Source organism: Ursus arctos, unplaced genomic scaffold, assembly GCF_023065955.2.
Source record: "Ursus arctos isolate Adak ecotype North America unplaced genomic scaffold, UrsArc2.0 scaffold_8, whole genome shotgun sequence".
NCBI lineage: Eukaryota > Metazoa > Chordata > Mammalia > Carnivora > Ursidae > Ursus > Ursus arctos.
In genome coordinates, this window is record NW_026623100.1 from 54,254,612 (window position 1) to 54,272,284 (window position 17,673).

Consider the following 17,673-nt stretch of genomic DNA (forward strand, 5'->3'; position numbering starts at 1 on the left):
TCTAAAACAGAAGCCCAGCTCTTACCAGCCTCTTAATTCATTCTCTGACTTCATAAAAGAACACATCGTCCTCTTGAGATCCATGCTTCTCAAACTTTCACATACATAGCGTCCTCTGGGGGTCTTGTTAATACGTGGATCTGATTTGGTGGGTCCGGGGCAGACCCTGAGATTCTGCAGTTCTGACAATCTCCCTCACCTCCCCGTGAGGCTGGGGCTACTGGTTGGTGGATCCAAGTTCACAGAATTGGGGGGCCCCTACATATTTATGGCACTTTTCAATTACTTCTAATAGGACCTCTATCTCCTCAAGGATTCACCTTTTTAGGACAGCCATCATAAAATAGATGTGCTCCTCTCCTTTGAAAAATAGAGTTGAAATTCTATCATCGCTAATCAAGACAATCCTTGTTAACATAAAGATAAAACACTAAACTTTCTATTAATTTAAAATAATGACCCAGGTCCTTTAAAGTGGTCATAAAAATACTGCACAGCTGAATGAATAAGGAACGTTGTGGGTTATGTAATTGAAGGTATCGGTCTTGGGAGCCAGTTACAGGAGTCTCACTTTGTGACCTTGGGAGTTATTTAACTTCTCTGAGTCACTGTTCCCTCTGTAAATGGTAAGGAACAGAAGTCACTTCTAGGGTTGTTATGAAGACAGGTGAATTAAGAAATGTAAAGTGCTCAGAGGTCCATTGACCTCTCAGTATGCCTAAAGAGAGTTTAATTTTTTAATAATAATTTTTAAAACAGCCATTGCAGTATCTAAATATGTGAAATCCTGGGGCGCCTGGGTGGCTTGGTCATTATGCGTCTACCCTCAGCTCAGGGTGTGATCCCAGGGTCCTGGGATCGAGCCCCACATCGGGTTCCCTGCTCCGAATCCACTGGGAGCCTGCTTCTTCCTCTCCCACTCCCCCTGCTTGTGTTCCCTCTCTCGCTGGCTGTCTCTCTCTCTCTCTCTCTCAAATAAATAAATAAACTCTTAAAAAAAAATGTGAAATCCTCACTAAAATCTTTCACATGGGGATTTAAAAGGAGAGTCTCTTCTCTTTTCTTTCTCTCACTTCTCCTAATATCAAGGGCAGTCTTGAGAAAAAGAAACCACAGAAGGGCAAATCGAGGCTGAAATAGAAAAAGAGGCCCAGATGCTACTTTGGCTTACTGAGGAGAGATCAGAATATATTTTATTTATTTTTTTCTATTCAGAAATCTGAGTTTTTAAAATTTATTTATTATTTATTTTTGAGTTGGTGAAATCTTTATGATGCTGAAAGCTTTTATCATCTGGGCTGTTACAAAACTTCTAAAGAGGAAAGCAATACATTTGCAAGTAAAATGAACAGGAAACTGCTAATTAGGCACCGCAAAACAACCATGTGTTTTCCCAGGAATGGCATTAAAATTTTTTTAAAGATAAGTCAATAATAAAAATAATAATAAAGTTTGTTGGTGTTTAGTTCCCAAAAGACACACATTAAAAAGCATGATAAATTATGTCGATATACACACTAAAGGATCAGGTTTGTGTATGCCTCTTGAGGCTTGAGATGTTGATTTGGATAGAGTGAAAGAGTGAAATAAGTCAAGCAGAGAAAGACAATTATCATATGGTTTCACTCATATGTGGAACATAAGGAATAGCATGGAGGACATTAGGAGGAGGAAGGGAAAACTGAAGGGGGTGGGAATCAGAGGGAGAGATGAACCTTAAGAGACTATGGACTCCGGGAAACAAACTGAGGGTTTCAGAGGGGAGGAGGGTGGGGGTATGGGCTAGCCTGGTGATGGGTATTAAGGAGGGCATGTATTACAATGAGCACTGGGTAATATACACAAATAATGAATCATGGAACACATCAAAAACTAATGAAGTACTGTATGGTGACTAACATAATAAAAAATAAAAATAAAAGACATGTTAGCTTCTCTTTGGGATTCTATCCAGATCAGAATATATTTTAAAGAGATTTTTTTTTACCTCCACTAATAAAGCCACCTCCTTCTTTCCTTTCCCACCATCTGCCTGAGTCACCACCAGACCTACGAACTCCTTGATAGAATGTTGGAAGGTGTTCAGGTCTTTTGAGACTGATCAGATAAGAGAGAGACTGAGGAGTCAAGTATAGATGTTGGTTTAGTATTACCAAAGGAAAAGCACTGCAAAAAAAAAAAAAAATCAAAAGGAATGACCTGTGTTTTTCCTCTCAATAAACTGATCTTTCTTAATCAAATCCTTTTTTCCCCCTAGAAATGGAACCAAGATGGATTTCCATAAAAACTTTGGCCACACTGAGAGATTACTTAGTGTTGTCATAAGATTTGTAAGTGCTTTGCCAGTTTCCAGAAAACATCATTTTTATAGTACACTATTCCACTTTAGAGAGGTGTGTAAAAATCAAGTGAAAAGCTCTCATCGCCTTCTTCATAATTATGGTAGTTGAAAATTGCACGACATCAGTTTTTCTGTTTGGGGCAATAAGAGTGCAAGAGTTGTCATAGGATGAAGGGCTGTGTCTACCAGACTCTTCTGGTCTTGTTTTGGTTAACCTGTCAATCTAAAGAAAGAAAACTTGACCACATCCTCTGTTGGTACAGAGAACAAAAGAACAGCCAATATGAATCTGTGTTCACAGGGAGAGGGAGTCCTTGTGACAGAGCAAAAGCTCTGTGACATCCCAAAAGTATGGGATTGGTGTGGCAATGTTGGCGGGGGGAGAGGGTGCAAATGGGAGGGCCTTAAAGGTCCCTCAGTCCTTGAGATTCTATATCTACTGCAGAATTGTGAGGAACAGAAGTGTGCTTCTGCTGCTTATGAAACTAGTATAATTGGAGTCTTCACCAAGTGCACCCCATCTCTTGTATCTCCCCGTGTGATGGAAGAAGTGGCATTAGGCTCTGGGAAGTGAGCAAGGGACAGCCTAAGGATCTGTTCCTTTAAAAATTACATTGGTTAATTTCACCTTTGCTACCTTTGCTGGGGGGAGAAGCAAAAGCTGAGCATTAGCAATCCCTTCAGATTTTTACCTCTCTTGATTCCTAAGGATTGACTTCATCCTGCCTCTTTAAATGGACTGAAATGTCCTTTAAAAAGCGAGTTTCCTATTAATCGTTTTACTATGCAAGAGCACCAAAATCAATTTATAATTTAATGGCTCCTCCTGTCAGGGACACTACTGATGGTTTTATTAATGTTTTGAAATATGCCATTATGCAAATCCCATCTATTTTAGGTGTCTTGGCCAGGCATCTACAGAAGTACTGGTTTTTCTTCTTTGATTTTTCCAGTGTCACAGTTATCAAATACTGAAACATTTTCTAAGGATTATGATCCTAGTAAATAGTGATAATCTAAAGATAAATTTTCAGTGCTTATTTTATTATACAAACAAATTGTGTAGGGCTTCATATATCCCACACGCATCAGCTACTCAGAGTATAGAAAATAAAGCTGTTAGGACAATAGAGGATTAAATTTGCCAAGAATAAGAAACAATGTTATTTGGTTGCTTCTATTTATTTCTGAATGAGTAGTCATGTTGCTCTTTGGGAATAAAGAGTCATGTTGCTCTTTGGGTAGCTTTTTCTAAACAAAGGCTCACCCTATTAGCCAGGCTACACCAACCATCTCTACTGTATTTTATTTCTGCAATCTAATAAAATATGTAATGAGATGTAGGATGGGTTGGGAGTACAAGATGGAGAAAGAGAAGTCAAATGTTTTTAGGTAACATAAGCAAGAGCACTGCAACGTGGCATCCACCTCAGTGTACCCTATCATGAAGTGACAATGAATGTTGGGCCATGAGGTCCAGAAGATGGTAGCATGGCCCTCCAAATGCCCATTAACACTTTGCCACACTTGGTCTTATGGCTGTTTGCCTCAGCAGAGCTGCACAACAGTAGTTTAAGATTATAAAGCAGGAGATAGAAATTAATACCCAAAATACTTATGTTTGATGACAAAGAGGATAAACTCTTGGCAAGTTCTTGTATAAATTTGATTTCACTTGTAACATCAGATTCAGTTCTGAAATAAAGAGCACATGCATCATTTCTTACATCTTCTGTGCCCTAATAATTCCCTAATAATTTGTAACTTTTGGAGATTGAGGAACGATCAGATATCCTAGTGTAGTCAGGGTAGGCTGATTTGATACATATATTTACACACACACACACACACACACACACACACACACACACTAAGTAAGTAGGTCAATTCCAGAGCTCCAGAAGTTAAACAGGAACTGTTCACTTTGTACATGTAGTTGGACTTTGTCACACCGATGGAAGTTTGTAAATATCTAACTGCTCTTAAAAAATGTTACAGCTGCTCTTCTGGCCTTAATAATTCAGTCTTTGAGGACACAGCTGAGATAGAAAAGAAAAGGCACTGTCATGAGCCCCAACTCCTTAGTGATGAGAAATTGGATATGAGCACCATGCATGGATGTTTGTAAGCTAAGAGCTGGTTATGGGGCTCCAAAGGACCAGAAGCAGTGTTAACCCTTCCACTTCCACAATGTTAACCCAAGAAAGCAAGACTAAAGCATTTAGTATTAGGGGCTAGGAAATTCAGAGAATTAAAAGCAATATCTACCTTTCTTCTCCTTCATACTAGGAAAGAAGACTGATGCTCTTTGGCATACATAGTTATAAATGAAACTTGGTGGCTTTGATCAATAATTTAAAAAAAAAGTGGGGGGGGGTGCTCCTGGGTAGCTCAGTCAGTTAAGTGCCCAACTCTGAATTTTGACTCAGGTCATGATCTCAGGGTGGTGCCCACTTAAGACCCTCTCTCCCTCCCCCCCTACCCCTTCCCACTCCCCTCTCCCTCTCTTAAAAAAAGAAAGAAAAAGAAAAAAGAAAAAAAAGATTACAAACCAATTTCCTTCCGGAAGACCTAGAAAATTCCACCAAAACAAAATAATGTCCATGACTTTAAAACTATGCGCCTGTGTAAACTCATTGTTTCAAAAACTTTAATCAGAAATGTTCTTGGCCAGTGTTACTGGAAAAAAATTTTTTTTCAAGGACAAACAAGTGTTTAGGGGGCTCTGAGTAAGTGGTAATACAGGAAGTGATTAAGCCTTAATTAATTAGAAGGTAACATTAGATATATCTTCAGTCATCAGGCTTATGGGAAATTGAGATTTGCACAATATTTGCATTTGTCCTGCAGTCGGCCAGTCACTCACAGCCAGAGTACCCTAAGGCTAGAAGTGCTAATGGATGGATTATGGGAAAAATTCTTAACTAAAGGCCTTGGTGAATGGGTGAAGTTTGAATGTGGTATAAATAGTATATTTTGTCAAAGTTGAAACTCAGCTTTAGAGGGATGAAAATCACTATAGCATCATGACTCTCCATCCCCCACCTTTCAAAACAGCTATTGGGAGGCGTCTGCTTTCATCTTTGGAAGACAAATAAAACATGAACATTTTCCCCTTGTGATCTAGGTGGAAAATCTGACTAGGCTGAATACGAGTTGGATTCTAGGACATTGGGTGGGGTAAGATAAAAGAGTCTGATTTTATTTTGTGATGGTCTTATATATTTATTACTTTAATAACATTTTATTACAAAAATATTATGTTTGGAAATACAGTAAAGCAGAATGAAGGCCAAAAAAAAAAAAAAAAAAAAAAAGACCCACAAGCCTATCACTCACAGATAACCTCTGTTGATATTTTGATGTGATTTACTGATTTGTTCTAAACGAGTGAATTCCAGGGCACAGCTCAGACAATCCTACGGTTAAGGCATTTATTAAATAAATACATTTTTCTTTTCTTATTATTGTGATCTGTGTTCTTCTGCTTTTCCTTCTCATGGTGATGATAAACCTATGAGTCCTGAGTGCTATATGTTGCCTAAAATCATTCCACGGCCTTGGGCAGGGGAGCTGTGCGTTGGGTGACCTCTCCAATCTTTCAGACCTATCCCACACCCGACCTGGAAGAACAGAGTCACAGTACAGAAGTTTCTCAGTTGCCATTTGTCTGGAAGTGCAGCTCGTTAACCTGGCTTTCCTCTTCTCTATGTTCCTTCTCTTCTCTTTCCTCTTCCCCTTGTTCGTCAATTTCTATTCTTCTCTGTTTCAGCAAAACAATATCAGTCAAGGTAATTGATGATGAGGAGTATGAGAAAAACAAGACCTTCTTCCTTGAGATTGGAGAGCCCCGCCTGGTGGAGATGAGTGAGAAGAAAGGTGGGGGAGCTGCTCCAGGGCTGAGCCCAACAGCTTCTGCTGGCCTCTGCCACCCCTGGATGCCTGCACTCTTCAGACGTGGCTCACAACACACACATCCCTCCACCTATGTAACAGGGCATAGATCTCACCCCAGGGCCACAGTGGGCCCAGCCTGTAGCTCCATCAGCCAATTCTGGCCGCTCTGCACATGGCAGGTCTGAGAGACAAATTCTCAGGGTAGTCAATCTGGCCTCCATTTCCGGGAAGGGTGGTGCTGATGCTGGCCATGCCAAAATGAAGCCCACATTCTGATTTCTCTTCCTAAGTCGGGGTACTTCCTGCCAGCTCATTGAAGCAGGAAGCATTGGTGAAAGTGGCAAATGAGGAGACAGCGTGCGGGGACCCGCTGCCAGTAGCCGCCATGCCCTATTACATACTTGTGAGGTCCATGTGTTGCCAGTCCTCCCTTCCATAACATCACGGTAACATGCAGCTTGGTGAACACCTAGCATGAGCGTGTGACTCCAACCATTTGTTTTGCCTTTGTCTTGTGTTCCCACAGGAAGATCATTACCATTAGAATATTTGACCGTGAGGAATATGAGAAAGAGTGCAGTTTCTCCCTTGTGCTTGAGGAACCAAAATGGATAAGAAGAGGAATGAAAGGTGTGAGAGTATACAAAGACATACCAGCGAGAAATTGTACTCTTCTCTCTCCGTGTCTCCTACTCTCACACTTAACTCTCTCCTCTTCCTCGGCTCCAAGTACTATCCTTCATTTTCCTTTGAGGCTTTAACAGTTTCATCTCCCTTCCCTAATTCACAAATGCACCAAGCAATGCCCATTTTCTTCAGGAAATGCCCACTAACTTTGATTGAAAGCAGATTTAAGAAATACTAGAAGAGATTTCTGTAATTCAGAAGTGATGATCTAAAAGCATGATTTCTGTGTTCAGGTGTTTACTACTTAGGGATCATTCTAGAACATACTTCCAACTACTAAATCTCCCCTTGAACGTTTGTGATAAAGACTACTTAATACCTATTAGTAGTGACAGATGAGTCTAATGGCAACTAATAGGAACTTTCAGAAGAATTCAGTAATTAAGCTTCTTTAGACAACCCAGTTTTCAAGAAATATATATTTAATAAGAACAAAGATTCTTGAAGACTAGTGTTATCCATATTCTAGCATTCATTTTGGCCCGACATTTTTTATATTATCAAATATGACATTTAAAAGGGACCAGATGTAGGAAACTATAGTCATACAGATTTTCTTTAGTAGGAAGGATATGGTCCTTCAGGAAGAATTTAGCCCTTGCTTAAGGCCTAGCCAGCCTTATGCTCTGAAATGTTTTGATCCTTATAGAATCGACAAATTTCTAGCATGTACGGTAAAAAAGAAAAGAAATAAACAACAGTATCCTCATAACTAGATTTTTTTTAAAAGTTGATTTGCACTTATATATTTTTAGGAAAATATTTGAACAGAGAAGCCAATTTCTTTGTCCTCTTTGATTTTATTTCTATTTTCTACGGCCTGTTTTTGATAAGGAAGGACAGGAATTTTATACCACCCTTAAAGATAATGTTTTATTCTGAATGATTACAAAGGCTTCCCACAATTATCCTCTAAGAGTGGCCATTTTAAAGGGATTATGTAATTATACATGTAAAATGAGCTTACTGCACACGAATAGCTCTTAACTCATTGCATCCGAACAACTGATGACTAGCATAGAAGTTGATTAGATGGACACTTTGTAGGAAATTTATACTTGTACATGTAAGGAAAAATACCAAATATATAGGACTAATTTCTATATAGACCCAACATTTGGGGAAATTTAACCTCATATTTGTAAGAACTCACTGACTTCAGAGTCCATCAGAAAAAGGGGAAAAAAAAAAAGTGTATGTCCCTGACCTAATCATGTCCCAAATGGTAACAGGAGCCTTTTGGAATGATGGAGAATGGAGCACTGGGGACCCATTTTAATGTGGCCTATTTATTATGCTTCTTAGGCAGTAGGCAGAAGGAAAAGACACTAGAAAACTGAGCTGATTTCATACAAAGATGGGATCAAAAATGCCTCATTAGCATACAGGAAAAAAGCACTTCTAAATGTATTCCTCCAAAACACTGTCTTTTATCTAAAGGAAGAGCATCTTGGATACAGCTCTTTCAATAGTCGTTTTAGTAAAATAGGCCCTCATGTAAAAGCAAATTAAAATTCCTTGATAGCACTATCTGGTTTCACACCCTCCAAGTGGATTCTTGTCCCTATAAATAAAATTACTGACTTGTCTTAGAAAGTATCCTCTAATGCCACTAACCGTTAGCAGCAAAATGGGGCTGAAAACATAATTGTAGCATTCCCCTCCACAGCTCCTGAAGAAATTTATATAATATTTTTAGCTAGGGAGCTTTCACCAAAATAAAGTGCTACTGTATAGCCCGGGTTTAAAGCTCATAACCTGGAAGACAATTATGGAGGCCCTCCTCCCCACCACCGCCTTGTCAGTTTCCGCGGAATTACGTGTCCACAAGAACTATTGTGATTGTCCAATTGTAACATGCAGGAATCATACATAAGGGCACACAAGTGCTAATTCCTGGGACTCAGGTTTTGAGGATTTAAAAAACATAAGCATCCCTTGATGGCCAAGGAATACTAAGCAAATAGAACCTCCAGGGAGAACTTTACCTTGGGCCGAAGTCTCCTTCAGGCAGGGCAGCCAGAATGGAATTTCCTAAGATGTTTTATCTGTTTTCAGCGAACGAAAGGTATAACACCTGAGATCCTGGATGACTTGAGACTTCCGTATGTTGAATTCAGTAACTCCCAGGCAATATTTAATGAGGAAGACCCACTCAAATGAAGTTAAGATTAACTGCATAAAACGTTTCTACTCTATTTGGTAAACTAGATACATATATGTAAACATATATAGTAGAAATGTTTTACCAAATGCCAAGGAATAACAGACAAGGGGAACTGTATACATATATAATCAGTCACACACATTTGCAAAATAATTAGTGTCGGGATTGTTTATTGGAAAATATTCCCAATGCCACCTTTCCTTGGAATGCACCCATGTTAGCAGTGGCTTCCTGCCACTGGAATCAGATCTGCCTGGATTTCTTTCTGCTGATATTCCTCCTACTTTCATTATTCATCTGGTCTCTTATTCTGTGTTGTCTTTGTCTGTTTCCTTCACAGCCCTGTTATTGAATGAGCTTGGTAAGCATTTCATTTCTTCCATTTCCTTTCCATTTCTCTAGGTGATTTTCCATGAATATCAGGTGATACGGTAGCTTTCTGACTTTTATTTCTATTGATTTACTAGCGAGATCATTGTTTAGGGCCATTGGCCTCATTTTTGTGTAGGTTAGATAATGTTCCATTTTTAGTTTAGCATGATCTTTTTAAAAACCAGTGATTACTTAGGTATGCACAAGAATTAAATTTATGCATTAAGTCCCCTAATCTTAAAAGAATGCATAGTGATTAAATCCTGAACGGGTGTTTTCAGATTTTTCTTAATTGTAAATATAATTTGGCAAGTTCTTGTATCTTGGATGGGTGGCCGGGCAGTCCGATGTCACTGGTATTTGTTATTTAGAATGTAAGTAAAATAAATTGTAACATTTATTCTTTTTTTTCTTTTTTAGGTGGCTTCACAATAACAGGTATGAATTTTTAAAGCTAATGACGTCGAATTTTATTTTTTTGCTTTCTGTCTTTGCCATATGTTGTTTACATTTTTAAAAATCATTTCTCATTTTTATTTGCTTTGGATGAAGGAAAATACCTGTATGGTAAGACAGATTTTTTTTTTTTTAATGTTCTTCATTTTCCCCCAAATGCCCTTAAAAACCAAACCAAAACCACGTTTTACGTAACCTGTGTTAACATTTAGCTGTGGCACATGGTGTGCTCTTGCTGATTTCACACACCTAACCTTGTACACGTTAACAAGTGCGTGTTGTGTTTATGTACAAGCAAATTTGTGTGGAGAAGCTGTATTGGTTCACATTTTGATACTGGTTGATTTGAAAACGTTCCCATAGCGCTGACGATGTGCAGTGTATTCTCCTAGATGCCCCAGGGTACCAGGTTAAATAAGACGATCGCTGGCCTCGAGGAAACATAGGCATTGACATCCAGGACCGAGCTCGGGCTCCTAATAATACATGATGCCCTGTTAGCAGAGGGCAGAGCAGTCCCTACCACTCATCCCATGACACCAATCTGAGCCCCTCTTTGGGGACTTTAGTTTGAGCATTCTGAACATGACCCCTAGAAGTACATTACACAGTGCTTTATACAAACCCAAAATGCCGCTCAAAGAGTTACATACTGGCATCCAGCCTGTGTTGATCACCTTACTTAGCAGAACTCTAAAGCTATTTTCTGGTGTGCGGAAGGAAGAAGGTATCTCCTTACGGAATCCTCCCTTTTGACCCTAAGTATATTCCCACCCGTTCAGAATCATCTAGGCAGATAGAGAGAGAGAGAGAGAAATACCAAATGGTCGGTGTGGTGTGTCTGCAACTGCAGGTTGAAGATGTCTCTGAAAACATCCTAATAAGGGCCACAGCATTTTCCGATATATTGTGCAGATAACACTACCGTAATTATTTTTTTCTGCCATCAGCTGAAGCAAAACATTTAAAGAAGGAAATATTCCCCCAAATTCCAACTTTGCAGATGCTATGGTAGGGGAGTTGGGGGATTCTTGTAAACTCATGATCCTGTCCGAAGTGGAACTTTCCGAATACAAGCAATTTCACAGGGGCTGTTTGCTCTCCACCGCTTCTCTCCAGACACGGCCTTTAATGACGAAACGATCCACAGACTCAGAGACACAGAATTTGAAAAGGATAAAAATGTTAAACAGGACATGTCCTCATAGAGGATTTTTTGAATCTGAGCCGTCAGAAGCTCTCCCAGGTCAAGTCTCCCTGACTGTGCGCAGTTGAAAATGCTATTTTTGAATCTAATGCAGGAATTTCCGTTTATTTAAAAAAAATTTTATCTTCTTTTTCTCATCCCCTCATTTTAACTCACCAAAGTCTGCTTGGAAATACTCTGTTCCTGTCACTCAATAAGTTGGTTGTCCTTGTGAGATTTGAGGGAGGTAGATATTGGGGAAGGCAGCCTTCGTGGCTTCGGAAGTAATTAGAAAGAAAAAAGTCAACCGCTGTAGAAATATTGTAGTGTCCAGCAGCACCTTCAGCCTGATGCAGCCTGATAATGAGATCTTCACCAAAAATCTTAGGCTATAGAATGCCTTGTTAAAATGCACTGATATATTTAGATATTTTCCTATTTTCCTTATTGAATATGTCAGGATTTTGCTTTTAGGGCCTCCCTGCCCTATCACTTGAAGCATCTTCCCTTTTAAGTATCTAGGTAATAAGAGAATCCTAGTTTTCTTTTCTCAGAAATTGTTCATATCGTGGTCTAGAATATCTGTCCAGTAATGTCCAACATTACCTGCCTTGGACACATCTTGCGACCAAGAGAACAGAATCACTTCTTCCAAAGATTTCTATCATTTCATATACTTACTTCATTAAGTTCTTTCTTACAGTTTCCATTTGAAATAATAGTTTTTCTGTTGTTACCACCTCTTCCCAACACTTGAAATTGATACAGTTAGAAAAAGACAACGTTCCAAAAACTCTCTGGGAATCTCTACGTTGGCCTGTTCTTCTCCTCCCAATCCAGGTCAGAATGTCGGGGATCCACTTTCTATAGATGCCCTGGGGAAGGTTCTAAAACTTAGGTCTACACAGTGAAAAGCAGCTTTAAGTCTAAAGAGCTTTTCTTTGAAGTCAGTTTGAGGCTTTGAAGTTAAGGCTTTGAGATGCAGGGGCAATAGAGAAGGATTAATCTAGCCCCTGGACTCTGCCTGCAGCTTTTCTGTGGTCTTGTGCAGCTGAGTGTGAAAATCTAAATTTGAAGCAGGATATATGGAAATTGAAAAAGTCATTTGGTCCGCAGCCCAATATATTTCAGGGATTTCATTAGTGGTGGACATTAAGTGCTGGAGGTGATTTTGGAATTTGCAAATCTTTACGTGTTGCTCCTAGACCTTGCCTCATTGAAAGGCCCTTGTTGCAAACTATGATCTCATTGTCCCTTGACCTTTTTGGCATATGACATGATAACCCCCTATACATTATAGCTCATTAGAGTTTGTAAAGCATTTCAAATTCATTATATCATTTAATCTTCAGCCTTATGGAGTATGATTTTATTGTTCTCACTTCTAGGGAGGGAAGTGAAGGTTGAAAGCGATGAATCAATCTACCCCAAATCACCCATCCAGGATTCAGAGCCTGGCCCTGTGACTTTAAGTCCACAGCCATTTGATGAGTGTTCTAACCCCAGCACTTTCATTTCCTCCCTTTCAATCTCTTTATTCCTACCTTTATCTTAACCCCTTGGCAATCCAAAGCCCAGCCATGCCTCCTAAATGCCATCATTGTGAATTCCAGTCAAATGAAAAATGAGGGGGACCCTTGAACGGGGAAAGTAGAGCACATTAATTTGGATCGTTTAATAAAATTAAGTATTCCGGTTCACTTTGGAGAGGAGAGAGGCACATCTGATTCCCCAAACAGGCAGCCATAGAGTTATATATTAAAAGTTAATGTACTTCTTTAAAAGTTGCTTTCCCAATTATATTATGCTCATCATATAATAGACTTAACAAGGTACATGGCTTTTTTAAGAAAGCCAAAGTATGAAAATGTAAAACACTTTGATCACTCCAATACCTAGGGTGGAGGAACAAATCCCCTCCAACATTAGCTTCATTTATAATTGAGGAAACTGAGTCTCAGAGAAGACAAATGTCCTTCCCAAATTTAGACGGCAAGCATATGACAGAGCTGGCACCAAGTCCCAGTCTCACAGTTCTCAGATCAGTTCAAGGTAGCTCTTGGCAGAAGCCGACAGCAGGTGGATTTGGCAGTCAACTGAGCCAGAAGTTTAATGAAAACCCAACAGTTACTGTGATGATAGCGTACCCTTGCAAAGCCTACCAGTGTATGAAACACTCTCCCATTCAGACTGCTCAGGAAATCAATAAGCATATTCCCAGATGCTGTGTTACTCGACCCTCAAACAAACCTGGAATATGGATGGAGCCCATGCTACTATCCCCATTTACATGTGGGAAAACTGGGGAAAGGCCTGCTCAAGGCTGCGTCTTTGGTACCAGCAGGCTTCAAAACCAGGTTACCTGTCATTACACTAAGTGCTTTCCCTTGTCTCATGATGCCTCTGGAAGCAGTAACTTGAGGGACAAGGAGACTCCACTTCAGATACCTGCAGGAAACTAGCTGCACCCCCTCCTGAGGCGTGTGTGGTTCATTCACACAATCTGGTTTGGCTCATAACACACTTGACCCATTTATTTGCTCACTTCTGTGGCCTCCATAGGAGTGGCCTCTAATCACTCAATCTCCAAACTAACACTGCTTGTGATGCGTGCATCTGGGTGTGATGTTTAGCTGACTAATTCCACAGAGCTCTGGTAGCAACCATCCCAGTCCATTCTGCTGATTTTCTGCCTGTCCTTTTCGCTAGGCCAACCTGTCTTCCGGAAAGTTCATGCTAGAGAACATCCGATTCCCTCTACTGTAATCACCATTGCAGGTACTCATTGCATCATGGTCTTTGAAAACCACAGTTTAATTAGCTTGAAGTTAACTGTCTTCAAGGGTTCTTAAAGTCTTTAGACATTAGAGTAGCACAGGGTGGCCCCTGTCCCTGCCAGAACATTGCTAAATAATACAGTGGCTTCTCTGAAGCTCGGAGTATGGTGGGTCAGCAACAAAACACAAGCATATCCACACAGGACAGGAGGCATGCTAGAGGCAGCCGCATGGGCCTGCAGAGAAGATTGACCACCATGACCTCTCCCTCTCAAGCTTCAGTATATTCCAGATTTCTTGCAAATCTCACTTCTCAAACAGGGGTTTTCATTCCAAGTATAATGAAGTTTCTTTAAAAGCAAGCTGTATTTCTTTCCAAAACCTGCCTTTCTTGCCTCCAGGCAATATGTTAGCCACATATGCACGGATGATAGTACATCTGTGGGGGTTCTCCAGAGCGAACATTGCCAAGGTGACTAGACGATCACACAACCATCCCATGTCTACTGTAAGCTCAGAGCCCGGGCATCGTCTCCAAGTCTGGATGAGGACAGGGATATTCATTCCTCAGTTATCCCTGTCACCATCATTGGCCATGGCGGTAGAAACATTTCCTCCTTTCCTCATCCTCACATCCCCCTTCCCTACTCAGTAACCATGATACCCAGACCTGACTGCAGACTTGTTGCAGAATATTCCTAGTGGAAATAAATAGACCAGTCTCCTTAGGCTCGAACCAGAGAGGCCAGTCAAGTGCTGAAAACTGTCAAGCAGTCTCTACCCTCGGACTTGTCAGCACAGATCTGAGTGAAGGATTAACATAACTTTGTGCAAACTGTCCCACTGCTGGCCTTGTATCCCCTCCCGAATTTGGCATTGTTGGGTAAGGTTAAAGACTGCCGCTATGTGAAAGAATAGCAGCAGTAGCCCCTCGGGTACAGACCCACACGTGGGCCGTCCTGTTTCTAATAGGGATTCTCCCTCTGAGCCCTTCACCTCTTACTGCACTGCTGCCTCAAAAGGCAGCCGAGCCAGAAAGCACTAGCAGCAGCTTTTTCAGACATCCCAGGTACCTATTAGCTTCTGTGATTTGTCATTTGCAAAATCAATTACTCAGAAGAAGGGAGGTCCTCTACTGGTGGCTTTATCACAAGCTTGTATTATGTCCTGCCAATACGGATTTTAACAGTGGGTTTGAATTAATCCATTTGATCTTTACGTTGCGTTGGTTAGTTAAGACCATGATGTGATGATTGATTATCGACTTCTCAGTAAAATATGGTGAATTTAAAAAAGCATACATGTATCTGTATGGAGAGACAGGAAATGAATTTTCTGTCTGAGAAGCAAAACTGACAGCATTTGTCACTGTGCATAAAGAAGGCGGTGAAACTGACTTGGCCGGAGGGAAATGGACTGCACTGGATCCAGCATTCACAGTGAAGAGGAAACAAAACGAAGAAGTGAAAAGGAAACAAACATAATAGATGATCCCAAAAAAAAAAAGATGTTGAACTATTTCCCCAATCAATAAAAGATATCCAAAGGGAGGATTTTTTAAAAATAAACCCAGTTCTCTTCTTTGTCAGTGTCAAAAATCTGCACCCTAGATACTAATTTATCAGGATCGCTGTAGAGCAACAAGAGGATTTATCCTGTTGTCTCCTCTCCATCACGTATCATTCTCTCTTAAATGCTCATGACATTTACTAAGTGAAAATAGCCCTGACCCCTCCATGACCTTATGCCTTTGTGCTTTGACTTCTGTCTGCGTGGAATGCCCCTTATTACACCACCTCCTACCCAACCTTAGCACCACCTTGCCCTGGCAAGCTTCTCTGCGGGTTTCAATGCCAATTTCAAGTATTTCTTCTTTCCTGAAGCCTTCCCTGACTTCCCTTAGGCAGAGCAAGCTCTTTCCCTGCCCTGATCCCTCAGCCCTTACGTTGCTGCTCTAGAAGTTGTCCCATCTCTATGCCTCACTTCCCATGTGGACAATGAAAAAAGGATCTTTATATGCATCGACTGTATGTCAGGAACTAGTTACAGATGTAATGGCACCAAACTAAGCACTTCTTCCTGATCAGAAGGATTGAAAGATGATTAGAAAGGGAATGACCTTTTTTTTTTTTTTTTTTTTTTTTAGGGAATGACCTTTTTAATCACTGTAATTTCATTTCATTTACTACCATGTCCATTTATCTAATACCATGTTCCAAATAATTTCATTTTGTGAAATGTGGCATTAAAAATGCTACTACACCACCTTTCTTTTTTCTCCAGTTTACTACCTAAATCGCCTTGAACCCCATTTACAGTAAACTACAGAAAAGGAAGCCATGATAAATATTCTCTCCTAATGGCTTTGCAATTCAAATAATAAACCCAGTTGTTTTTCTAAAAAAATAATTTTCATTTGATGTAAGTCTCTAAGACATCCATGTTCAGCCAAGGTTTTGAACAAAGACACTAATGTGACCTGCTGCTAAGAAACTACCGATAACCTTATCCTGGGTTCAAGGATCAGAAAGCAGTGGGAATCACAATGTGATTGATTTGAGCACTGGGTAGACTGGACATCCCACATCTCAGCCTACCACTTTCTTGACTACACACACATAATTTCAAGGACAAATCCTGCGGACACCAGTTGGAACCCTCTGCCCTCTCTTGGGTCATAACTTCCCGAGCCTACTATAAAACACATCACTACTTGTACAGTTAAAATTAATCTCCTTGCATCTGCTAACTTTCAGCAGTTTCTGGCCAGTCCAAAATCATGTACTTTTAGTCTTCATCTAATTTCTTTGGGGCCCTGTAAAAACTGGGGTAGAAAAGCAGATTCTAAAATATTCTTTGAGAAGACACTATTGAGTACCTACTAAAGAATTAATACCCTACATTCTGCTCTGTCTTGGGTTGGTTTGGACAGTTGGTATATAAAATGCTAGCAGTATCCCTAGCCCCTCTGCTCCGTGCCCTAGCACTGAACAGCTGGCCTAAGAACCAGTTCTCTACAAAATTTGCTAGAGCATCAAATGGAACCACTCCCGCAGGGTCCTCAGCAGAGGGAAACCATGTCTTTGGAGGGAATGGAAGGAGTGGACTCCTACAGAGCTGATGCCTAAATGCAAAAGGCAAGAAGAGTGGGCTAGAAGTCCCTCCCTTTCTCGTGTTTCCTCACTCAACAGATTCCTGCTGCAGGCAGTTTGCCTGGAAAGTTCTAGAAGCAAAGGCATCAGGACTGAGATCTTTCCATACCACCCATTACTACTTCCTTGGAGATGAAGTACATTTGACTTGACTCTAAGGGGAAGTAGCCTGTATTGTTGCAGCACCCTGGGCCTGAAGGATAAGAAGGTAGCTGTGATTATAGGAACAGTGTTTGCCCTTCACACACGCGTGGCCTTTTCAGTCTGGGATTTATCCTAATGACCTTCACACAGAGAGGAGCCAACTGTGAGCTTCCCCTCATTAACGGACTCTCAAGTCCATTAACATTTTCTTAACACCCACTAGCCTCTCCTGGAGTGTCAGCTACATGGTGGTTCTGGAAATAATCACGCTCACATGGTGAGTAGTATTAACTCCCAAAGGCCTCACCTTTGCCCTCCCTGTTTACTTTAAGATGAACGTGGTCAAGGTCTTCCTAACAAATTTGAACTTCCCACCAGAGAGAGGAAGCACTAGAGCACAGGCATCGGGGTGAGACGGAATGGATGGTTTGCTTCTGAACTTGCAACACGGGCTCTGGCTAAGAACAGAATTTCCCTTCCACCAACTCATTGGC

The 17,673-nt window shown here is 40.6% G+C and overlaps 1 protein-coding gene across 14 annotated transcripts in view; it reads left to right on the forward strand.

The window, feature by feature from the left end:
- Positions 1–17,673, forward strand: part of SLC8A1 (solute carrier family 8 member A1) — a 383,135-nt gene that overhangs the window by 296,760 nt on the left and 68,702 nt on the right. For 9 of the 14 annotated variants that reach the window (XM_057309330.1, XM_057309326.1, XM_057309325.1 and 6 more), the window contains 5 exons: positions 6,114–6,220; positions 9,433–9,453; positions 9,885–9,902; positions 10,017–10,031; positions 13,816–13,884. In XM_057309330.1, the coding sequence (XP_057165313.1) occupies positions 6,114–6,220; positions 9,433–9,453; positions 9,885–9,902; positions 10,017–10,031; positions 13,816–13,884 (230 nt within the window). Of the gene's footprint in view, positions 1–6,113; positions 6,221–6,764; positions 6,869–9,432; positions 9,454–9,884; positions 9,903–10,016; positions 10,032–13,815; positions 13,885–17,673 lie in introns of all 14 variants that reach the window. The other 5 variants (XM_057309319.1, XM_048222820.2, XM_057309320.1 and 2 more) reach the window with 5 other exon arrangements.